The sequence below is a fragment of the Paramisgurnus dabryanus genome, chromosome 20 (genome assembly GCF_030506205.2).
Source record: "Paramisgurnus dabryanus chromosome 20, PD_genome_1.1, whole genome shotgun sequence".
Lineage (NCBI taxonomy): Eukaryota > Metazoa > Chordata > Actinopteri > Cypriniformes > Cobitidae > Paramisgurnus > Paramisgurnus dabryanus.
In genome coordinates this window covers 18,500,892-18,526,683 of record NC_133356.1, presented here as the reverse complement: position 1 = coordinate 18,526,683, position 25,792 = coordinate 18,500,892, and the positions used below count along the sequence as shown (strand labels likewise).

The 25,792-nt window shown below is 41.2% G+C and overlaps 1 protein-coding gene across 10 annotated transcripts in view; it reads left to right on the top strand.

Moving 5' to 3' along the window:
* LOC135787096 (sorbin and SH3 domain-containing protein 1) overlaps positions 1 to 25,792 on the top strand; it is a 51,386-nt gene that overhangs the window by 14,301 nt on the left and 11,293 nt on the right. For 8 of the 10 annotated variants that reach the window (XR_012335524.1, XM_073812811.1, XM_073812815.1 and 5 more), the window contains exons 9-16: positions 7,357 to 7,431; positions 9,135 to 9,164; positions 9,270 to 9,366; positions 10,625 to 10,739; positions 11,904 to 11,987; positions 17,480 to 17,529; positions 19,652 to 19,827; positions 23,546 to 24,880. Coding sequence is in view for 9 of the 10 variants with exons in the window: in XM_073812811.1 (XP_073668912.1) it covers positions 7,357 to 7,431; positions 9,135 to 9,164; positions 9,270 to 9,366; positions 10,625 to 10,739; positions 11,904 to 11,987; positions 17,480 to 17,529; positions 19,652 to 19,827; positions 23,546 to 24,880 (1,962 nt within the window). In the remaining variant the exon portion in view is untranslated. The remainder of the gene's footprint in view (positions 1 to 7,356; positions 7,432 to 9,134; positions 9,165 to 9,269; positions 9,367 to 10,624; positions 10,740 to 11,903; positions 11,988 to 17,479; positions 17,530 to 19,651; positions 19,828 to 23,545; positions 24,881 to 25,792) is intronic. The other 2 variants (XM_073812812.1, XM_073812816.1) reach the window with 2 other exon arrangements.

Below are 25,792 nucleotides of genomic sequence, written 5' to 3'. Positions count from 1 at the left end.
CTAGCAGGGTCAGAGCTTTCATTGATAAAAGCTTCAGACTCACAGACTGCAAAGGCTCGAACGGGGGGGCCTGCAGGGCTTTCAGCACCATGGACAGGTCCCAGGGAGGAATAGAAGGAGGGCGCGAGGGGTTTAGCCTACGAGCGCCTCTTAGAAATCTAACAACCAAATCATGCTGGCCAACTGTTCTGCCGTTAATAAGTGAGTGATGCGCAGAAATAGCGGCGATATCAACTTTAATGGTGGAGGGTGACAGCCTACCGTCTAACCTATGTTGAAGATATAAAAGCACGGTGTTAATAGGGCATTCTCTGGGGTCCTCGCGTTGCGAAGAGCACCAGGTGACGAAAAGGTTCCATTTAAACGCGTAAGCCCGTCTCGTAGACGGAGCTCGTGCCGCGTTGATTGTGTTAGATACCGCTTGCGGTAAATCACTTAAACCTTGCGCGCGCTCAACGACCACACATGGAGATCCCACAGGTCGGGGCGCGGGTGCCATAATGTGCCCCCTCCTTGAGAAAGAAGGTCCTTCCTCAGGGGAATCCGCCAGGGAGGGGCTGTCGCGAGGAGCATTAACTCTGGAAACCAATTCTTGCTCGTCCAATATGGGGCGATCAGTAAAAGGTTCTCCTCGTCCTGCCTGACCTTGCACAGTGTCTGTGCGATTAAGCTCACTGGGGGGAATGCGTATTTGCGCATCCCCCGAGGCCAGCTGTGTGCCAATGCGTCCACGCCGAGGCTGCCCTCGGTTAGTGAATAAAACAGGCGACAGTGGGTATCGTCCGGCGACGCAAACAGATCTATCTGCGCACGACCGAACTTCTTCCAAATTAGCTGGACCGTCTGGGGGTGGAGTCGCCACTCGCCGGGGCGCGCAGCTCGAGAAAGCGCGTCCGCTGCTGTATTGAGCGAGCCCGGAATGTGAATGGCACGAAGGGACCTCAGATGCTTCTGACTCCAAAGGAGGAGATGACGAGCGAGATGCGACAGGTGACGGGAGCGCAAACCGCCTTGACGGTTGATATACGCAACGGTCGCAGTGTTGTCGGTGCGTACTAGTACATCCTTCCCTCGCAGCTCCGTAGCGAAGCGTACGAGTCCCAGATATACTGCCCACAACTCTCGGCAATTGATATGCCAGTGCAACTGGGGTGCTGTCCACACCCCTGAAGCTGTAAGCTCGTCGTACGTGGCACCCCAGCCCGTGTCGGACGCATCTGTGTGTACAACAGCATGCTGAGCGATCTGTCTCATGGACACACCGGACCTGAGAAACGCGGGGTCCGACCACGGGGGGAATGTTAGGCGACACGCAGGTGTAATGGTTACACGATGGATGCCGGCGCGCCACGCTCTCCTCGGGACTCGATCGTGAAGCCAACGCTGAAGCGGTCTCATATGGAGCAGTCCGAGCGGTGTCACGGCCGCTGCTGCAGCCATATGCCCCAGGAGCTTCTGAAATTGTTTCAGCGGGACCGCATTCTTCCCTCGGAATGAACCGAGGCAAGTCAGAATTGACTGGACGCGCTCTTCTGTCAAACGCGCCGATAAATCGATCGAGTCCAGTTCCATCCCGAGAAAAGAGATCCTCTGCGTGGGGCAGAGTTTGCTCTTTTCCCAGTTGACCCGAAGACCCAAACGGGCGAGATGCCGAAGCGTTAAATCTCTGTGCTCGCACAGCGTCCGTCGAGAATGCGCTATTATAAGCCAATCGTCGAGGTAAGCCAATATGCGAACGCCGCTCTCTCTGAGGGGTTTTAACGCCGCCTCCACTACTTTCGTGAACACACGGGGAGAGAGGGATAGCCCGAACGGTAAAACTTTGTACTGGTATGCCCGTCCCTCGAACGCAAACCGGAGAAACGGTCTGTGACGAGGGATTATGGACACATGAAAGTACGCGTCTTTCAGGTCTATTGCCGCAAACCAATCTTGGGGGCGAATTGAATTGAATATTTGCTTCGGTGTTATCATCCTGAAGGATCTCTTCTGCAGAGATTTGTTCAGAACGCGCAAATCCAAGATCGGTCGCAACCCGCCGCCTTTTTTGGGTACTATAAAATACGGGCTGTAGAAGCCCGATCTCATCTCGGTTGGAGGGACCGGCTCGATCGCGTCCTTCGCCAACAGGACTTCGACCTCTGCACGCAGTACGTGCGCATCGGACGCTTTCACCGTGGTGAAACGAATGCCCGAGAATTTGGGTGTGTGCCGGATGAATTGAATTTCGTAACCGAGGCGAACAGTGCGTAAAACCCAACGAGACGGGCTGGGAAGCTGAAGCCACGCCCCCAGGGACCGTACGAGGGGAATTAACGGCACTGTCGGGGTACCCGCGGTGGGGCGGCTGAGCGGGACAGGTGGTACTGCCGGTACGTCTGCTGAGGCAGCATAAGTATCTACAGTATGTGTGTGTGTGACACTGACCTGAGCCCGCTGAGGGTGACGGTCGTCTGGTCTCCTCAGCGGAGAGCACAGACTCCGAGGAGGGTGCTGGTGGTCCCGTCTCCTCAGCGGAGAGCTGGAACTCCTCAGAACACCCGCTGGCGATAGAGGAGAGGGAGGAAGAGCATGTGAATGCCCGCTCACATCTCTCTCGATCCTCTGAAGACCTGGAGAAGGAATAGGAATGCACTCTTTTTGTGGTTTTGTGGGTGCCGGCTGAGAAGCCGGCGGAACAGAAACAAAAGGAAACCAAAGATTCTCCACCCGGCCCTCTACCGGTGGAGGGAGCGATGCCATCACCGTCTCCCGTAGAGTGATCCCATCCAATCCCAGGTCGCCCGTCTCAGGGCCGCTTCGTCTTCCGTTTGCCACGGGAAGCGGGTGGGGCGGGCGGGGCGGGCTGTCGACGGCTGTTCCCCCTCCGTGGCCTGGAAGATCTTCTAGTGGGGGGGGCGGAGGCAGCCGCCGCAGGGCGCCCTCGGCGAGGAGCAGACGGGCCCGCCGGCGCTGGAGGGCGAGATGCAGGTCGCTTGCGCCGGGGAATGATCTGTGCGATCGCCTCTGTCTGCTTCTGGGCGGCGGAGAACTGCTGGGCAAAGGACTCCACCGACTCACCGAAGAGGCCAGCCTGTGACACTGGAGCGTCCAAAAACTTGTTCTTGTCCGCTTCCGACATGTCAGCCAGACATAGCCATAAGTGGCGTTCCTGGACCACCATCGTGGACATGGCACGACCAATCGCCTGCGCTGTCACCTTCGTAGCGCGAAGAGCCAGGTCAGTGGCAGCCCGGAGCTCCGAAAGGACAGGCGAGTCGTGTCCTCCCTCGTGCAGATCCCTCAAGGCTTTGGCTTGGTGAACCTGCAGCAACGCCATTGCGTGCAGGGCTGAGGCCGCCTCTCCACATGCCTGGTGGGCAGCGCCCGTTAAACCGGAGGACTGTCTGCAGGCACGAGAGGGGAGGGTTGGGCGGTCCTTCCAAGAGGGAGCGTGTGCCGGACACAGCTGCATCGCGACGGCACGCTCCACGGGAGGGATCCCCGTATAACCCTTAGCGGCTCCGCTGGTGAGGGAGGTGAGGGGGGAGGGCTGAAACGGCCGTAATCTCATGGAAAACGGCGACTTCCAGGTTCTAGTCAGCTCCTCGTGCACCTCGGGGAAGAAAGGCACCGGTGGAGAGGGTTGTGAAACCCGGGCAGCTCCAAAGAACCAATCATCCAGGCGGGACGGTTCGGGCTGAGGGGGGGGAACCCACTCTAACCCTACGGTCTCCGCCGCTCGAGCGAGCACGGCCACCATCTCTGGATCGAACTCCGGCGTCCCAACCCGACCAGAGGGAGGTAGGGCGTCGGGGTCCACGTCAGGGGGAGGAGGCCCACCCTCGGATGCTGCGGCGTCGGTGGACCCGGAGGGCGGCACGATGGATTCTAGAGTCATCGTAGAACACGACGCTGAAGTCTCCATCGGCACATCAACCGGCTGTGGACGAGAAGGCTGAGAGCCTGAGGACGAATCCCCCGCTCGGCTCAGCACAGTGATGCGCAGGTCGTCTTTTGAGAGCTTCACAGCCGCACCGTGGCGGCGTTCAGCACTCGCATGACGAGGGTTGCGTTTTTCCCGGAGGAAAGACAACCGTCTGCGCAAATCCACAAGGGACATGTTCTCGCAGTGAGAACACTTACCCCCAGCGAACGCTGCCTCTGCGTGCTCGATGCCCAAACACGAAAGACAACGCTCGTGACCGTCCTTCGGACCCATGTACTTGCCGCACCCAAGATCGCACGGACGAAAAGCCATCCTGAAAAGGACGCTGATGTCCGGATATACGAGAGAGTGGCTGCCTTTAACAAGGCACAAAGCTCTCTCGTATCACTCTTTTAGGGAAATTCACTCAGATGCTTAGTTGATGAGCGCACAGGAAGGCAACGCACACACTAAACTCAAAACAAAATAAAGATGTAGAGTCGTGGAATTAAGCGAAGCGTCCGCTGTGGTACTGCTAGTCCAACCAACTTCAGCAATCGAATCCCACCAGAGTAGAGTAGCTTCTCAGTAGCAGATACTGCCGGCTTTCGAAGCGATAAAAAGCTAATTTCCTCATTTGCACCTGCTGCTTATATACGCACCTGGCGGGGCGGCGCCAGCATTATGCAAATATCTCAATGCCAAGTTCATTGGCGTTTTAGTAGTATTCGAAGCAGATTGGTCTCTCTAAGCGAGTTCCCAATTCGTCGGTCACGACGTGACGTCGTAGTGACCGACTGAAAGGGAACCACCTGACATCCGAGTGAAGCGGATTAAATACGTTCTGAAATAACGTGCTCTTGATGTCAATAAAATAAAACGTCATATACAAACCACATCAAATAAAGTTTTATAAATGGAGAATATCTCGTGTCTCGAGCGCCCACGTGATAGGTGCCTATTTACTGTACTGCACTGTAAACAAAGCTACAATAAATTACAGACAGACATACAGTTAACAGCACTACTGTCACAGTTATGGTTGAATTTAAAGCAGTGTTAACTCTAAAATACTGTCTTAAAGGTATAGTTAACTTAAAACATGTAATTCAGTCATAGTTTACATAACAGAACAGACCATCCAAACATTTATGAGTTTCTTTATTGTGTGATACCCAAGTTATTTTAAAGAGTGTTGATAACCACAGTGTCTGGTCCCCACTTCATTGTATTTTTTGCTAGTCAGGGAAAAACAACAATTTTTTTTCTAAATTGTTTTTGTGTGTGTTTCACTCAAGAAAGAAATCATGAAGGTTAGACACAATATGAGGTTGAGTAAATGATAACAGAATGTCATTTGTGGGTTAACCATCTCCCACTATTTAACAGTAATATCACTTTTAACAGTGTTTGTGCAGACATGCTAAACTTTGGAGAATACAGTATTTAACATTAATAATGTTATTAATCACCATGTAAGGCAAATTTAGTTAAACATGATTTTATTCACGTTTATAATTATTTTTAAAGCAGATTATGGCAGGATGGGGAAAAAAGTGCAATGTGCAGCATGTTACCTTGAAAGTTACCAAGAGGTGTGTGTGCGTGCATGTGCGCGTGCATGTGTTAAATTATATGTTAAAAACCCGTGTTCTGTCCTTTCGGCCGATGCTACTGTACTCAAAAAAATTTTCCAAGGTTGGCAGGTCTGCAATAACAATGATGTTGTTTAATGATGTTCTGAAGCAGCATGGAATTATGGGATTTGTAGTCTTTAACTCAACCGCTGATGGCCATCAATCAGGCGCGAACGAGAAATCACGTTGATGGATAAGGAAATCAAGGCTTGCGTTTGATGACATCGTTTATTTCATTATGTAAGTTTATATGTGATGTTCAAAACGAAATTGTTAGTCATAGATGTTACACTATTAGTCCAAATTCGATGGTTAACACAGAACAGAATTAAGTTTTCAACTTACAATCTACAATGATTTTTCACATAATGTATTGACAGTACAAATCTTTTTGTGAAGTGTCTTAAAATGACCATTTATATTGCTGTACAATACATTTTGATGTGCATATCGTCCGCGGGAAGACGCGCTGATTACAATCTACACACTAATGTTGTGATCAATATAATAGCATACGTTTCTTGAAGGGTTACGAATCAAAACAACTCACCCATCGCGTAAAACACAAGCAGGATCAGAATATCGTTCTAGTTAAATGTTGTTGTGAAGCTCTCTCCATCCAGATGATGCAACAACAAATTTATCCTCTCTCGCTTTGTTCCAAACTTTTCTTGGGTCGTTTGGTTCAGACGCACATGTCATTTTTACGTCAGTAAAGGCGGTGACAAAGGGTCACATGGATATTAACGTCATTGACAGGAGACTGCACTGTCCCGTGTCAATGTTTTGAATGGAAATTTTCTCACGATTTACAAGTAGTTGAAATTTTGATAGTAATCAGCTGGACAAAATATATAACACTGGCCTAGTGGTTTTTGGACATTTTACTGCAAATATTTTACAAATTGCACCTTTAATATAACTAACAGTGGAATATGTATACTATGCTATACCTTAGGTGGTAGGTCCTGTGTAATAAAATGCAGCACTTTACTTTACAGTCCTGTTTCCATGCAATCACTATGGACCTACTAGTGAATGCACCCAGTAGGTAATGCGTACAGTATTAAATGCTTGGATTTAACAATAAAGGACAAAGATATTGAGTACAAAAATGGCACATCAATAATGTTTGTTATTAGTTATTATATACATACACTATAAGTACCTTTCATTTATTTACACTGAACTGTAAGTAATACACACTTATCATGTATATAGAATTTGTAAGTACATTAATGTTTCTCATTAGTTCAGTATATATACACTATATGTGCTGGTCATTAATGTACACTGGCCTGTATGTACTACACACTTACTATGTACATACAATTTGTAAGTACAGTAGTGTTTGATACTAGTTACAGTATATATACACCATAAGTACCTGTCATTAACCCACACTTACATGTAAGTACTAAATATTTATATTGCGTATTCATTTGTAAGGAAAAGTAGTGTTTCTTGTTATGTTACAGTTTACACACACTATAAGTATGTATCTGGTATTACCCAGTACTTATCTAGGGTTAAATAATAACTACCAAGAATGTACCACTGGTAAGTACAGTAATGATACCATTTAATTAACATGTAGATACTCAAAAGTATCTGTAGATACTTAAGTACCACACATTTGTCTGTGAGTACAACATATTTACCATATATGTACAAGGTAAGTACACGTACTGTAAAATAAAGTGCTACCAACATTGTTTTATGTCATGTTTTTGTGTGCATCGAGTCTGGTCACATCTTGTTGTGTGTTCATCCTTGTCAGTGTGTGTTTTGTCTTTCACCCATCTTACTCAGAGCCTCTCGAAGAAAATCCATATCGTCCCACCTACATATTCCCTGAGAGCAATGACAGGCCGATCAGAACCAGAGGTACCTTAGACACAGTTTTAATGTGAACTTTAATGGACATCTCGCATCCATTTTGGGTCTTTCCTTGAACTAAAGATTGCAAAATGACAATGTTACTTACTTTTCGCTAATCCAGTATAAAGTTACCACCTTGCATTTAATTATGATGTCAGAAATAAGAACTTCTTATTATTTCTTTAAAGAAATTATCACTCAAATAAATAAGAACAATTCTGAATTCCTTGAAATATTAACTTTTGTATCCTACTATACATTTACATAATGTAGATGTTGCCTTGCCACGAGGAACATTAATATTGTTCTTTCAGACTGTTGCATGTGTTAATAGCATGGCTGATGATCTGAGGTCGTACACACAATGTGCTTGGCTGTATATTTTTTAAGATGGATATGACCTGAGTTGGCTACTGTATAAAAATACTAATAGCATTTTAATAATGTTTGTTTCTATTCTGTCACAAATACCAATAAATGTGGTTTCATACATATACACTGTCAACAACTTTAGTGGCACTTACAGCACTTTAGAGGCATCAATGCACTCAAGGTAATAGAGCTATTTTCAAGACCACACCACCATGTATTTAAAACTTATAGATTGATTGACTCTATTTTAAAAGCTCTCATTCCTCTGTGATGTGTTTGATGCCTGGGCTTGTAGAGAACCATACTGCTGAATTATTAAAGTGGTCACAACACGGCTAATGGCCTTTGTGAATCTATTGGATTAGCAATGCGATGCGATGGTTTGAAATATTTATTTTAGCTTGTATCGATGTGACCTGAAATAGTTGAAAGTTTTAGAAATGCATGCATTCTGTCGAAAATTATTTAATTTGTGATTTAAAACAAAACCTTATATTCCAACATCTGAAAATACACCGCTGGGGCAAGCACACCATCTACTGGTTGAATTATTTTAAAGCAATAATGTGGCCTTTTGCTGGAGTTGATGATTGGCTGATAATGACTTCTATTTATGTCACACTAATCCCAGTCATTTTCACCTGCTAAATATTAGATGTTTAGAAACCCCCTGGAGATGCAGCATTAGAGCGCAGTCTTATGTTTTGGTATGGGTATGTGGTGTATTTTGGGCCTTTGTTTTGTGTAGGGTGACAAGGGCTAGTTGTCACATAATGTTTGATCAATATCCCAGCTAGAGTAATATTTTTGTAATATACTGCAAAATCATTATATATAATGTAAAGACTATTGACTGAGGTCATGTCAAAGATTGAAATAAATGTGAAATCAAACTTTGATGCTCCTTATCGAATTATTATATGATGAGACTTTGGCCTGAATTTCACAGACAGGGTCACATATTTCAAACTCTTTTTTAGCCAGAACTTTTCTGTTTTGCCAGCTAGCCCTCCTCTAAATAGTACACTGTAAAAATAACTTGTTGCGCTTACATTTAAAGTTTAATTTACTTAAATTTACAATTCATTTCCACTTTCTTGACTAGTAAGAAGTTGCTATAAATTATACAAAAAGCGTTGAATTATTTCACAACTAGTCAAGAAAGTAATTATAATTTTCAAATTGATTTAACTTAAAAATGTACAACAAGGAATTTTTATATTGTACTGTACGTTCCATCTGGTTTTACGAATACAAAGTGAAAAACTTGTATATATCCTAAATCAATATCACTCAATATAAGCAATAATTTAATCTCTTTTCTGCATTTTCTTTAGATGACAGCCCAACATATGCTGCTGAGGATGGTAAGTGTTTGTGTTAATATTTTTTATTCATTTTAATAATTCATTTTTTTTTAAAAGAAAGCTGTGTTCCAGTGCATAAAATTGTCAATTGCGTTTATTCTGAAGTGCGTACTGTTCCTCGCTCAAAGAGCGCTGCAGATGTGGGAAGCTCAAAAGTACAGATGCCTGTGCCAACACGCACGTCCTCCCTAACACCTCACAGGTGACCATTTTAATAAAGTATGATGACTTATGGAGATTCTTACACAGGAGTTTTAAAGGGGCCATGGCATGAAAATCTGACTATTTCCATGTTTAAGTCCTATGATTGGGTCCCCAGTGCTTCTATCAACCTAGAAACTGTGAAAAAGATCAAGCAAGTAACTTAGTTTTGGTTAAACATTGTCTACAAGCACATGAGAAAATAGGTTGTTGAAATTTGGCTCTCCTTATGATGACATAAGGAGCTCTAATTATAATAATACCGCCCCTTAATCTGCACTATCCAATCACAGCACTGCCATTTAGTGCAGAGAAAAGGAGAGAGAGAAAATAATTCACAGCACAATTGAGTTTCAATTAAATTTCATCAGTTCATTTGCATTTTAAAGGACACACCAAAAACGGCACATTTTTGCACACACCTACAAAGTGTCAATTTTAACATGCTATAATAAATTATCTGTGGGGTATTTTGAGCTAAAACTTCACATATGTGCTCTGGGGACATCAAAGATTTATTTGGCATTTTAAAAAAGTCTTGTGCCATTGCCCCTTTAAATGATGTGATGACATTTTTGTATTACAGTGTGAGTTCTTACACCATGCTAGTGTTGCCCAACATAGACATTTCTTTACATGGCCTCAATGTGGCATCATTTGTCATACTGACATTATAAGCGCTTGCTGTATAGTGATTTCAAATTCAACAACTGCTACACTCTGGCTGGGTTATTTTTAAGCCATGTTGGGTAAATATTGGACAGAACACACCGCTGGGTTAAAATAGACCCAATGCTGGGTTATTATAACCCATGGTTGTAACAACAACAACAACCCAACATTGGGTCATTTTTAAATTAGCATGTGTTCTGTCCAATATTTACCCACGATGGGTTAAAAAAAACCATAGTGAAACCATCAAGAAGTTATTTGATATTACCACAATAATATTTGCTAATGCAAATTTTTCAAGTTGGAGATAATGTGCATCTATGTGCAGTATACATATTAACAAAATAGTTTGTGTTTATGAGGCCATTAAATTAGCTTTTAATATACAATGTTTGTGCTATGGCTATAGTTTATTGAGAAAGGATCCATGTTATCTCTAAGTCATTGTTTTCTATTATGATATGGCTTTTAAAAGATGCTGTAACCAGCACATATGGTAATGCTTAGCCAATACTTGTCCTTGTTGGTTGCCATAGCAACTCTCCACCTCCCTCACCGTAACACTCTGTTTCCATGCATCCTTGCAGGAACGAGTGGGAGCCCCCTGACAAGAAAGTAGACACCAGGAAGTACCGTGCCGAGCCCAGGAGCATATTTGAGTACGAGCCAGGAAAATCATCTGTACTGAGGCTGGAGAGACCGGTATGATGTTTTTTGTATGTTTGCATGTTGTGCTGTTGGTGGCGGAGGTCTGTGCATGCCGTGCGTTGCAGTTAGGGCTGATTTTTGCCTGTTTTACTTACAAGTACAGCATACTCACTGCTCATGGCTGTAATTGTATTAGTCTTATACATGACATCATCAGATATGAGTATGCGACTTGTGCTGGGGATCTCTTTTAGATGATGTAATTCATAAAATACATCCTCATCTCATCTACTGTGTTGATATATACAGTGAGTGTACACGTCATCGCTAAGTATACGCAGAAGGGGAACCCTTTATGAGTGATAGTCACCAAAGACTTTAATCGTTTCCAGACCGAGCGCTGTATGCAGACTTACTGTATACGTACATGTGTGGACTGTAAACTGCTGTTTCTCATGGAAGCGTTGTTGTATTTTTTATGATTGATGTTTTAGTATGACTCATTCTTGGAGCTGTTGCTATTGCATAATGTTTTCTGATGACATACAGCTGTAATAGGTTTACTGTGGAGGACATGCAGTGCATTTTAAACCCTGGCCTTTTATCTAATTGTATTAAAAATGGCTCAGGTCAGGTCTGATCTAGAGCAGAAGATAATGTGCAGTATGTCTCTTGTATTAATTGTAGTTCATTGTAGTTTACATATTATATTTTATATCATAGCTTAATCAGACATTTTAGGTGAATGTCCAAGACCACTAGGACTAAAACCAGTCTACCATTTACCTACTTTACAATTTTAAATAAAATCATAAAAATAATCAGCAATGGAAAAAATTACGTTCTTTATTCATACAATAATTTTGCTTTTCAATATATTGTAATATAAAGTAATGTAATGTATATACATTGATTTTCCTTTTATGTTTACATAACTTCATCTCAAGTAATGTGATAAATCCTATATTTATTATCTTTCAGTATTTTCCTTTGACATAAACAGATGTTCCTATCATTAGTGTTCACTCATCAACCGGAAAACAAATCCAATTTCATGTTTGTTTCTTCCGCTGTCTCGGCCTGGAGCCTCTCTTACTCTCTAATATCATGAGGACGAGTTCATGTGACATCATCTTTCAGTCTCATTGTCTTCGTATTCTGAATCGTTTCTTTTTTCTCTGTCTATATCCTCCTTTCTTTGTTGCCATGTTTCTGTAGACTCAGGACGTATGTCCGGAAGATGTAGATTTAGAGAATGAGCCATGGTATAGGTTCTTTACTGAGATGGAGTTTGGCAAAGTGGTAAGTTTGCGGTATAACATTAACCACCAATCCCAATCCCCATTGCATGTCATCCCCTTTTTGTTCAGGACCTGTTAACATTGATATTTTTGTCTATATGGACCATCCTTATGCTACTTCCTGTATTCAAATATGTATGTTTCCCTCATATCTATTGTATGTTACTCATTGCTCATAACTAACAACAGCGCAGTTCATAAAAGAGGTGTTGTTAAAAGTTGTATAGACGGTTTCATCATTTTTTTCGTTTGTGGCCCGAAGTTAACTTCCGGTCTGTGCTTGTTTATCGGTCTGGCCAGTGACTAGTGGCAGCTTGTGACTGCTCATCCGAGGGGCGCAAATTCAAAATATGTGTTCGGAGTGTCATGTGTGTTGCTTGTTTATGTGTTTGTTGCGTCATGTGAACCATGTGCATCACGTGTTTTGTCAAAATTAGTGCCTGCTGCACACGCGTCAAAACTGTTTATGATAAAAAAAGACGCTCACGTACACAAAATACATGCAAGACACTCCCTAAACACTAAACTCTGATTATGCATGATATTATGCAAGTATCTGGGAAACAAGAGTGTCTCTTTTATCATAAACCCTTTAGACGCGTCTGCAGCAGGCACTTATTTTGACAAGACACGTGATGGACATACGATCACTCAACGCGCAGAACACATACTTTGAAATTAGGAACCACACACATGATGGGCTACATACATGTTGTGACGAACTTCGCATCGAGCTCCCTCGATAAAATAATTCACCGGCCGCCACTGCTAGTGACTAAACTGATCATGGATCATCGCTGTGTAGATTTAGCAGACAAGCTAGAATTTAAGGATCTGTAGCTAACACTGTATACATTTCTTTTACACAGTATACGTCATCTAAATGTAAAGGTTGTTACAGTTTAGCTATGATTTTGAACTAGGTAATTACTGGTTATTTATTTTGCTATGTTATCAGGAATAATCTACTCTAGAGGAACTCTATTGTTATGAATTTATTGCGGAAGTCTACCGGAAGTTAAGTTTGGTGCACAAAAGCCATTTGTTTATGTTGCTAACGCTAAAACTGTCAATGAAGTCAGATTTTAGTGAAATACATAGAGGATGATTTCATCTAAATGTGTGAATGAGAAGATGAACCTTATGGGTAGATAAGAAAAGCATCACTTTTCAATTAGACAGTAGGCATATTGATCATATTCTGATTTCTGATTCCTTGATCTGAACTTTTTTCTGGCTGTAATTTTTTATGTAATAACAATCTGACCTGTGGTTGTGGATCACCAGACAAACTACTTCAGAATAGGGATGCTTAACGATTAATCGCGATTAATCGTTAGCAGAATAAAAGTTTTTGTTTACATCATATATGTGTGTGAACTGTGTATAATAAATTTGTATAAATAAATGTACACACATGCATGTATATGTTTTAGAAATGTTTACATGTGTATATACATTTGTATATTTATGTATAATTTATATTATACATAAATATACTTAATATATACATTTTTTTTCTTAAAATTATACATGAATGTGTTCATATTTATATATATATACATATTTATTATACACAGTTTACACACATATGTGATGTAAACAAAAACTTTTATTCTGCTAACGATTAATCACGATTAATTGTTTAGCATCCCTACTTCAGAAGTTAGTGAACTATATGCGGTCTTGATCCCTATCTGTAATCCTGATTACTCACATCAGTCTACAGCTAATGTGCTAACAATGGGGACTTTGTGTAGGTATGCTACTCAGTTTTATGTAATACACATATTTGAAATGTACAGCAAGCTGTCATGCAACTAGTTGGGAAAAACAACAGGCTCAACAGTGCCCAAACTGATTCCCTTTTGCTTTCCCCTGTTGCCTGTTTTGGGGATCGTTGCCCAGCAACATTGTCTTAAAAGTTGCACTGCATTATCAGCTTACCCGCCACATTTGCTCAGCCACTTCAACTAATGCAAAAGCTCATAACATTCTGCAGGAGTCATTTTTTTTGCAGTGTAAACTTTTTATCTGACCTTGATGCCGGTTGTGGGTAAGTAAAGTGCCGGTGGCTTGTTGTCGTTGGATTCAGTGAAAGATAGAAAGGCTGTTGCTATGCTATCAATGGCACAGAGCCTGTGGAGTGTTGTCATCAACTCAACACCTGTGAGTAAATGGCACATTTGTTCACACTTGCTTATGGACACGTACAGTACCATGACACACCCCAAGGTGATGGGGTGGTTGCACTTCGGCGACTGTGGTTGCTTGTGAGAAACACATTATGCTGTGTTTGTGTATTAAGGGAACCCTTAAGAATAACATTTCTAACTGTCTGTTTGCTGTAATTTGGATATTCGAAATTAATATTTTCGAGCGAACTGTCCCTTTAATACATCTGTCTTGTTTGAATGCCGTTTACTGTCTGACACATCTTTAAAACTATTCTTCATTCAGTGAAACCAAACCCTTGAGTATGGGTCACTGAGTCACAGGCTGCATTCCGGATGGGGAGACTCATAAATCTTACAGTCAGCATCACGACAAGTTTAGAGAAGATTATCCTTTCTCTCTTCACATCTCCATGTTTAGGGAAGCAACTGAGGACTCATCTCCCTTAGGAAAGCTACTGATGTTTCCCAGTCCAGCTGTGTTCATGATGCAATGCTCAGATATTCTTGGAGAATTAAAAATGTCCTTATGTAAGATTCCCATAAGATAGTTGTTAAAGACCAAATGGCGTTTATAGCATTCACACATTTCACAAAATTAAAGGAGATTTGCTCCTAATAAACATCAAGTATGTTCTCAATAGTTTGAGGTCACAATCGGTCCCCAAAGACTTTTAAGCTTCATGACACCTTGACTAAGAGAAATTTAAGCATGAAGTTATGTATGTGAGTCTGAGGTTATCTGATCTGAGACTGCATGTGACCTGTCCTGCTCAGTGATTGACATCAGACCATATGATGGTGACAAACAGAGCAACACGTCTCCTGTGTTTACCATCGTATGGAATGCCACCCATGCCACATACGTCTCCATTTCCGCTATGCTTCCTTTTGACTAGAGCTTATGTTATCAAGTCAACGGTCTTGTTTATAAGTAGCACTTTGATTGTATCAGTTTAGTTCATATAACAGTAACAGTAGTTCCATAAATGGAGTGATAAGCCCCATTTGCTCATGTGGTTAAGTTGCATTGCGTGCACGCTCACATTGTATGCTATTTATAATACAGAAAAGTTGTAAATTTCCTTGAGTCATCTCCTGCACCTGTTTGGAAACAAACACATTAAACAAACATTATTAACACTGTGTTCCACAAATAAGCCTTAAAGGAATTTATATCCAAGTTATATTGTGGTAAGCATATTGATGGCTCTTTTTCTGAGTTCTTCTAAAACTATGAGCTACAGTATATGTCCTATAAACACTTTAAAGGTGCAGTGTGTAATTTTTAGAAGGATCTCTTGATAGAAATGCAAAATAATATACAAAACTATATTATAAGAGGTGTATAAAGACCTTTCATAATGAACCGTTATGTTTTTATTACCTTTTTATCTACATACTGAGGGTTTCCTTACATGGAAGTCACCATTTTGTGCCACCATGTTTCTACAGAAGCCCTTAACGAACAAACTTTTTTACTAATTTGTCTCCGAAAATGACATGTTTGTCCGGTGGCAGCTACCGTAGCTTCTCTATGCGTTTCAAAAGCAAGGGGTGAGCAGTGGACTGAGCCATTGGTTGCAATTCGCAACCTTACCACTAGATGCCACTATAATTTACACACTGCACCTTTAAATTGTATGTTTATACATACGTTGTAAAAACACACAGAGTATACTGTACAATATTGACTTAGTAAAATAAATAAGACTCTTGTAGGCTACACCTCGATGAAGTCTGAGATGTCCTGATGCTGTTTCCAGTATAGAGAAAAGACCTTATATGAGAAAAGCTATTTTGGTTGGCATTTCAAATAACGTAAGGCTTTGATATATTATCCTCTGAGACATACAGTGCACGTCACTTTCACCCTCCATCTTCGTGTGTAATGCAAAGAATGTAAAGTACCCAGCTTAAATCTCACTTATGACAGTCTTAGCTTTGCAACATCGGTTGTTTGTCAATCTCTGGTTTACAACTCAAGGACCTTTCGGTTACTTTTCATCATCTGTTTGCCCTCTTAACATTGTTTTGTACCTTACGGTAGTACTGTCAGATACAGGACATGGGAAAGCTTATTGTAATGTGTTTATATCTGCTATAATGTGCAAATTTCACTTTTTTTATCAGCTGCATCACACAAAGGTATTGTAGTGGCTGTCACAAGTATTTAGATTAAGATGTGTGCCACTTCAGATAAGGCTTTCATGCATGCTTCCTGTTTTGGTATTGTGCCATTTGTGTCAAGTCTCGTGTGGAGGCCTCTTGGGATGCTAGCTGGCTGGATTAGAAAAAAGACAGAAAGTAACTTCTAGAACGTACATGGTTGTACAAACAGAGTAATCCATGCATCTAACCTGAAATTCTTATACAAAGCCTGTATTAATTCCCAAAGGTTATTCAACCTAGCAACCAATGGGATGGGCATGTTGCGGTCTGCCATCGGTTAGAGGAGGGAGGGTGCACTTGGGGAGCAGGCATGCATGTGGCATTCCTCTAAAGGGACATCGCGGGCTGGGATTGTGCAATCGTATTTGCAAACACGATCTGTGCTGTTTTTTTGGGGGGGGGGGGGTGCTGTCACGTCTGCTATTTTTACCATCAGCGACGAGCACATGGAGGGGAGCAACAGAAACAGTGGCCTATAATTAGACCCCTCTAAACCATTCAAAATGCAAGGGGCTATAAGCAGCCCCGGTGAATGGCTCTTTCCGATCTGCCATTGGGAGTTGCCGCCCGGCAATAACAGCCGCTCTCCTTATTGGCTCATGCCGCAAATTATGTGAACTTCCTTTGACGCGCTATTAATATCACCCTGTGAATCTAAACAGCATGTCCCAGATATTCTTATCGTACTTGTGTGTAAATCTGCGAGTGTGTGTGTGCATACGTCTGCCGTGTCATTTGGCCTGCTTCCCACACCAGCTGGTTAACTGTCTCCTGGTCTGGTCGGCCAGTAATGAGAGTGACTCAGTAGCAGACAAAAGAGAGCCACAGTGAAAGAAAGATTCTGATTGGTGGAACCGCTGACAGCCCCCTCCCAAATGGGCGCCCCTCACTACCCCCGCTAATCCCACCCCTCGCTTCCAGACGCTTGTTTTCCCCCCTAACTTGCATGCAGGCCAAGATACTTGCTTACTTCTTCACCCTGCGCTTCATCCAGATAAGTTCAAGAGCTTCGGACACAGCAGAAGAGAGAGAGAGAGTGTCACTGACGGTCGCACGCCTGGCTGACTAATGCGCCTTCTTCTTTTTTAGCTGCCAGAGAGTCAAGCCCGTGGAGCTATCAATGACTTCTTTGTTTGGTTTGTTGCAGAGTGCCCCCTCTTTCAGCCCTTTGGAAACATCATCCGACCTACAGCAATAGTAAGTCAATGCTTCTTTTGCAAACGTTCCTCTTCACCATTTTCTTCAAATGTGGGCGTGTGTGTCTGTGTTTGTATGTCTCGCTCTATAGCATCTGTTCTCAGGGAGAGCTGTCACGGGCTGTGTGGAGATTTCCCTCATTTCCTTTTCTGTTTCCTGAGCGACCATTTGCAGTACAGGCTGTCCAGCGCATGTGTGCTTACAAGCGTGATTTTGTGTGCATGTGTGTGGAGAGGGTTCATCGGAGGAAGGTGTTCATAGTGATAATGTGTATTTGACAATAAAACATCATTTAATGAGAGAAAAGGAAGGCATGCCTCCACCCATTCCCCCCAAATTTGTGTATTGTTTTTGTATCGGGGCTACGGTCGTCCGAGGAATGCAATCGCATCATCACGGCACGTCATAGCACTGATCATAGCTGCATTATTATGGCAACAACTTTCAAGACTTGTTTACATGCTCTCTGGTTTAATGATGGGATGAAAAAAATATTATTATATTTAAAAGATCAAACATGTAGTATCTGTGAACATTCCATTCTCAGCTTTACTGTTTACAAAAAAGTAAAAATAACATCTAAAGCAGGTGTTAAGTAAAACAATTCATTTATTTGCATTTATTAGTAATAAAAAGCTAATTTTTACCTGATTTATTTAGCAAACATGTAATGGTGACACATACAAATGAATGAATTATCTTGTGCTATTTAAGAATCTGTAGCACATGGCTTTATCCCCGAGGATATTCAATGTTTTTATTGTTTTTTCCACATTTAACTTTACTACCGCTGTTGAAAACCAGAAACCCAGCTTGTGTTCAACCAGAACACTACACCAAAAATACGGTATGCTCCCATAACTTGAGGAATGTCTGAAAGACTAAGCCAGAGTATGTGTAACCTCCAGAGAACCATACTTCTACTTTATGACTAACTGCGCTATCCTTGAAAGTGAGCCGGACAGCTTGAAAATACTTTGAGTGGCTGTGGGAAAACGAATGGTCAGATAAATCAGGTGAGAGCATCTTCTATGCCAGCAGTTGTCAGACAGCTGCTCAGGTTCCTGAGTATGGAGCCAGTAGCGTCTGGAATGACGTGTGCTCACCTCACATGTCTCCAGCGGAAAGCATCTGATGCATTCCTCCGGTTATGTCACTCATGGCCATTTTTCACCGTATGACTGAATCAATCACAAGAGTCACAAGATAAATACACTTTGTACTGTACTGTACACACATCACTTTGGGTGGGAATTATAAAAAATCCCAAACTACATTTCTTTGTAGTGATGAGCTATTTTTGGTTCACCATGATTGTGTATATGCTTTTCTTTGGAACAGAGCCGTTGATGTATATGACTAAAACGGTGCATATGATATCTTTGTCATAGATTCCCTGCCAAATCCCTAAGTATGTAGCTGTCGTGTTAATGTTCTGTTGAAACACAGATAGGCTTTACTGGACTCCAGACAGCCTGTAATATTGCGTTATAGTGGCCTGGAAAATATCATATAGATAAGGAAGTTATTTTTTCTCGACATACTCATTTGTAAAGATTACACAGAGTTACTGCAGTTCATGATGTGGAATTATCAGACACAAGACAGCATATTTGAGGCAGTGCATCTCCAAAATGATTTAATGGTTGGCTGAGAAAGCATAGATTTATATGAATTTCTGGTGCATTTGGAAATCTTCAAGCATGTTTTTAAAGGATGCCACACAGGCTTCTGTGGAATGCACAGATAAGGGCGGGAGCAGCTGGTGCTGTCTCAACTATATCAAAGAGCAAACACGCCTGAATAAATACAGAGGTGTTTAGCTAACAGTTCAGTATTCAGTTCATTTATCTATATGTTTTTATCGTTGTACAGTCTAAACTTTCTCTTCAGGGATAAAGACTCAATTTTCACCTCACATATTTTTGATCAATCATATCCTCTCCAGAATGAGAACACCCTCCCCTTTGACCACCTGTCTCTGACTAACAAATCATGGTTTTATCTTCAGTGTTGAAAAGATGCCCATAGCAGTTGTTTATTTTACATGTTCTGTTTAGACATGTTGTGTGAATATGCTGATTTATGTAAGTCACAGCCTCGTATCTCTATTTGTGCCCAGCTCGGCCTGTAAAACAGGCGGCAGTGAAGCTGAAACGAGGGACGGCTTGTCTGCCGGTGGGCAGGCAGCTCCGGAATGTGATCGGCACATTTACAAGAGCGTCCTGGAGGGCGGCGACATCCCTCTGCAGGGCTTGAGAGCGCTTAATAAGCGCAACCCCAGCACTTCATCCAAAGGTAGGATCACAGTCGGTTCGTATGTGAGTTTAAAGGATCTAATGAAAATAAAGACTTTTTTTGGCTTATTAATATTTCGATTTAGGTCTTCACAGCCTATTATTAAAGGGATACTTTTTTTGAAAATAGAGTTAATCATTTCATTTTTACCGTTTTGGAATCCATTCAGCTGATCTCCGGGTCTGGCGCTAACACTTTTAGCATAGCTTAGCATAATCCTTTGAATCTGATTAGACCATTAGCATTGCGCTCAAAAATTACCAAAGAGTTTAGATATTTTCCTATTTAACACTTGAATCTTCTGTAATTACATCATGTACTAAGACTGACGGAAAATTTAAAGTTGTGATTTTCTAGGCGGTTATGGCTAGGAACTATACTCTCATTCTGGTGTAATAATCAAGGACTTTGCTGTCGTGCCATGGCTGCAGCAGGCGTAGTGATATTACGCAGCGCCTGAAAATAGTCCCGTGCTATTGGTTACCAAGGGGACTATTTTCGGGCGATGCATAATATCAAAGTCCTTGGTTATTACGCCAGAATGAGAGTATAACTACAGAAGAGTCAAATTTTAAATAGGAAAAATATTGAATATCTTTGGTCCTTTTTGAGCAAGATGCTAATGGTCTAATCAGATTCAATAGATTATGCTAAGCTATGCTAAAAGTGGTAGCGCCAGACCCGAAGATCAGCTGAATGGATTCCAAAACAGTAAAAATCAAATATTTAACTCTAGGGGAGCTGAAAAATGAGCTTGTTTTCAAAAAAAGTGGAGTGTCCCTTTAAATAAATGTCACATAGTGTGAACCAGATCCATTTTTACTCGTTGAGCTCCCTTCATCTCAGCATTTACCACATTCCCAGTTTTACTGTCCCACACAAGTAACACTGCCCATTTGTCTTTCTGTGTTTCTACGTTTAAAGCTGATCTTTTATCACAGTTGACACATAACAGATGTCCGGTTCTACCTTTAGTCTTCACACTTGCTGGTGTGATCTTTTGGTCAGAATAATCACGCGAGGTGCGGCTCAGTTTGGTGTCCGAATGCTTTAGAAGTGGACGGTGTGGACAGGGGTTGGCTGTAGAGATGAATGGGTCGATCTGATGATAGAGACTCACCCTACACCAGAGATAAACATGCTGCATGTTCAGGGGTGGTCAGGAATGAGGGGGTCAACTACTCATGTTAGGTCAACCAAAGGAATGTTAGCACATGCAAACCAAAGGGTGGACCGCTTGGGTCAAGCAGCACACAACAGGTTTGAAGACGCAGGGTGTATGCATTAATAGTTACATGATCCAATGTCCAAGTCAGAGAAAGCTTGGAAAAGCCAGGACATTTTTTTAAATAACTCAAATTATGTTTGAAAGATGACAGACATAAGTATCTCGGATGGCTTGAGGGTGAGGAAATCATGGGGTAATATTCATTTTCACTGAACTAGCGCTTTAAGTATATTCAAGTATACTTTTATTTTTCTCTGGGTATTTTTAAGAAAAATATTTTAGTAAATAAATACAGGATTGACATTCTTCAGAAGAATCCAGAAAAGAGGAGTAAATATGTAGTCACACAGTTCTCAGAAATTACTTTTCCAAATTTGTACTTGACTGTAAAAATGATTAGAGGGTTAGGGTCAAGTGATGAATTTAGGGTTAACTGATGCCTGGTTGTGGTTTAGCAGTTTAACTTTAACATAATGAGCTGTGGTGTTAATGTGGTGGTGTGGCTGCAGTAAATTTGAATCTGGCTTGCAGTTAGTAATCACAACCGTCTGTCCCGATCTATTCCCCTGGCAAAATATTGTTCCTAAAATAAACATTTGCGGTTATAATAAATCTTTTTTTTTGTTATGAGACATTGTTCTTGTACAGCTTTTAGGAATTCAGGTGTATCTAGCAACGCTGTGATCAGTATAAACATGTATTACTGTGCTTACTTAATCTGGTCTGTGTTATGCTTTGATCTTGTTATGCAACTTCAGAACACTCCTGCCTGTATTTCCTGTGGATGGCGGTTAGTGACCTCACTGTACACAAAGGTTTCTTGGTGAGAGATCTGGGTGGAGTGCTTTTAGTAGCACTTAGATGAGTTAATACCAGATTGGGAATAAGTCTTGGAGTGGTTTGGGGGAGTTTGTGAGAAGTGAAATGAAAAAGCATATTGTCTCTTTAAGAGCAAAGTTCAGAATAGGAAACAGATGGTGCGTTGAAAACTCATTGCAAGTCAGACATCAAGTGATAAATTTTAGAACTGTCTTCAGTCTGTTTTTAAACTGTTTTCATGAAACACCTTTCAAACACAAAGAGATTGTATTTTCAATGCTTTAGTGTGACATGAAAGAAAAAAGCCAGAGAAAACTCAGAAAACATTCAGACTGTGATTCAAACAACAGCTTTTCTGGGGAATATTTTAGTAACTTGCATGTAATTTTTGGCATCAAAATCAAATTCTTTTGAACAAAATATGGGTATGGTCAGTTTTCCCCACTGTAATGTTATTTAAGGAACTATCAGTGTGTATTCCTTTGCAGTTTTTTTGAAATTAAACGTTCTGGTTGTTTATATGATTTAAATAATAATAATAATAATAATATAATAATAATAATAGTAATAATTATAGCAATAATAATAATAATAATAATTATTATTATTATCAATTGTTATTATTATTAATAATAATTATTATTAATAATAATAATTATTAATATTATTAATGATAATTATTATTACTACTACTACTACTAATAATAATATTATTATATTATATTATTAATTATTATTATTATTAATAATAATTACTATTATTTTATTATTGGTATTTTATTATTGTTATGCAGCAATAGAGAAAGCTTTCTCTGTCTATATATAAAATCAGCAGAATAAGAATATATTTCTTTTTTTCTTCTTAATTTTTTATTTTTTAGTTTAACTATTGTTTACTTTGCTTCCATATCAATGCTTCACAAATTCTTAACAGTTTGGCTTTTATTATAATTTTTTAAAATATATTTTATCCTATAAATTGTGAAACTAGAAAGTTAAGGGAAATGTTTTACTTTATTATGTACTGTAGTGTTTATACGTCAGAATAAATGGTCATAATATGTACCCCATCTGTCACTGGGGTGGCCTTTCTAAAAATATAGCTTTTGACCTAAATTCTTTTTTTGTACCTTAAAGGTACGTATTGGTACCATATCTGGTATAAATTTGGACCTTTTAAAAGGATACTGGCAGCTGGGGTACATATTGTGACCAGATGTACTGCCCTGATGTTTTATAGTTGACCATGAGACTATTTATTCTAATACATTAGGCTAATACATATTGGGCTGGTTTCCCAGACAGGGATTAGATTAAGCAATGACTAGGCTTAAGTTTAATTGTGAAATATAACTAATTTGAACAAACATGCCTTACTAAATACATTACTTGTGTGCACATGAGCCAAAACAAAGGGCATGTATTTTAAGATATGGCAGTGCAAGTTGTTTTCAGTTTGGACAGCTCTTCCATTTATTTTAGTATAGGACTAGTTTAATCTCTGTCTGGGAAACCGCCTCTCAGATAATATTTACTGATAAAAAAAATCTTCATCAGACAAATGTAATATTTTTATACATTATTTGCCAGTTGTGTGGGACTATTGTGTTTGTGCTTACTGCAAGTGTAATCTAATGCACTGTTTGTTCTGTTATTCTGCATGCCTGCCAGTGGATTATAAAGGTGGGAATGGCTATATGATTTCACCCAGCTCATCTGTAAATAGTCACTCAGTTATTGCCAGTAATGTGCTAGCTTCTGAATATAAGACAAAAAAGTCCTTGTCAGCTGCCAAAGCCTGGATCCCTCAAATCCTTCCCTCTAAGTTTAAGCCCAAGCTATCGCCCGCTACTGATGAGAGCCAGGAGAGACGGGTTGAGCCGACACAGCGGCCCAAAGCGCACAGCTGTGAGGATCTACACGAAGACGCCTGTGGCTCACAGAACGGAGATGGAACCGACAATGATCACAGGTTAAACTCGGCCTCCAAGGGCAACTGTTCACCTGAGAGCAGAAACCTTCATAAAAATGGACCGGTTTTGGGATCAGTGAGAAGTACGGAATTTTCTGCCCTTTATAAGAACATGCATAACATTCAGAGGCCAAGCTCTCTTGGGTCTAGCCCCAATGGTAGTGTCCGCTGCCTAGCTTCTTTGTTTGAGAAGCCTGGAGATGACACCGAAAAAAGGACTGAAATCATCCCGCGGGATGCCGTTACCTTCCGGGTGATGGAGTTTGAGCGTATCATTCAGCGATCCAGCTCCGCCCCCACACGCTCTGCCTCAATGCCTATACTTCCTAGCAACCCAAGCCCTTCACAGAGCCCCGTACCAAGCTACTTCCTCCAGTCGACTCTGTCAGCCGAGACTTTGGTTATGCCAGGTCCTGCACATAATGAGGACTGCCCAGCTTTGACTGCGGAGAAGCAGTACTCCAAAGAGGACCCTTCTGTTTCGAATCACACCCTAAGAACTGACTTTCCTTTGGAAAATGAGGGCAAACTGGAGGAGAAAAACAGTTGTAGACATGATGCTGCCAAAGAGAATTCCTCCAGCGATACCTCAGAACCTACGGGCCACCATCATCATCATCATCACGATCACTTCCCCCTCCACCTCAAACAAAGCAAATGTAAAGGCACCTGCCCTGCTTCCTACACTCGATTCACCACCATTCTCAGGCATGAGCGCCAACAAGCCACCAACCTGCAAGAGAAAAGATGTTCTCCACCCAGGAACTTACTTTTAATGGGCCCGGCCCCTTTCTCCTTACGGAGATCATTACACGGTCAACAGTCCAAAAAGACTTGCCCCCTCTCGGCCATGAAACCCATGTCTGGAGACCTGACAGAGAACCGTCTCTTCTGTCCCAAGCCAATCCCTGTTATTCCTCAACGCCTGTCCTCTTTGGAGGTGCTGGAGAGGTTGAGTAATGGAGAAACCTCTCCTTGTGAAGGGTGCACCTCGGATGACCTCACGGATGTGGAATGTAAAGATCACGCTGAAGGTGGCTATGCTGAGTGCCATGAGTGTCTCCACACTCATGTTCAGGCATGACTATGTCTGTCTGTGACCACTCATCTTCCTCCAGCCTTTTCTTCTTCTGTCCTTCATCATCAAGTGACTTTACTTTTTCCATCTCTGCAGTGTGCACTGTGTGGCCATCTTTTGGTACCAAATTGGCATATTATTCATTTTTGTTGTGTCGTGTAACTGTGTGTCATATCATTTCTTTTATTCAAAAACTTCCACCATTTAGTACTATAATTCTTTATTATTACTTGAAGACTACTTTGTTTAAAATTTGCAATGTGTGATCTATTTTAAGTGTTACCACAATCCAGACAAATTTTTTGCTGTGGGCCTTTTAGTTTGTTTTAAGATTTGAGGCCTCCATTGCTAATCATTAACATATGAAATATACATTAATTAAACAGATAAGTCACTCTTAGAGAAAAATGTATCACTGTTTCAGGAAAAATTTTTTTTACTTAATACGAAGGTAAAGTTCTTTATTCTGAAGCCATGCAGCTTCACAGATTTTATCTAAAAAAAAGGGCAAATATTTGCTGTAGTATTGTAACACAAAGGTGAATCTATTTACAGTCTGGCCAGTGCACTGATTTTATTTATTTAATGTTCATTATTATGTTTTTGTCACTCTTTATTTCTATTTTCCAAATTACATTATACACATCACATCACACATTTGTGAGAAGATTGTCATAATGTTGTGTATTTGCACGCTGTTAAGCCACTTGAAATGTTTCCTTCATACTGAGTTTAGATTTTTTTTTCTTTTTTTGACAAACAATGGCTTATGATAATCTTACAAGTCACATATTGCTTAAAAAACTTAGTTGTGCAAACTATTGTAAGTTTTATAATGTAACTGTAAGATGTTTAAGCCATTGCATGT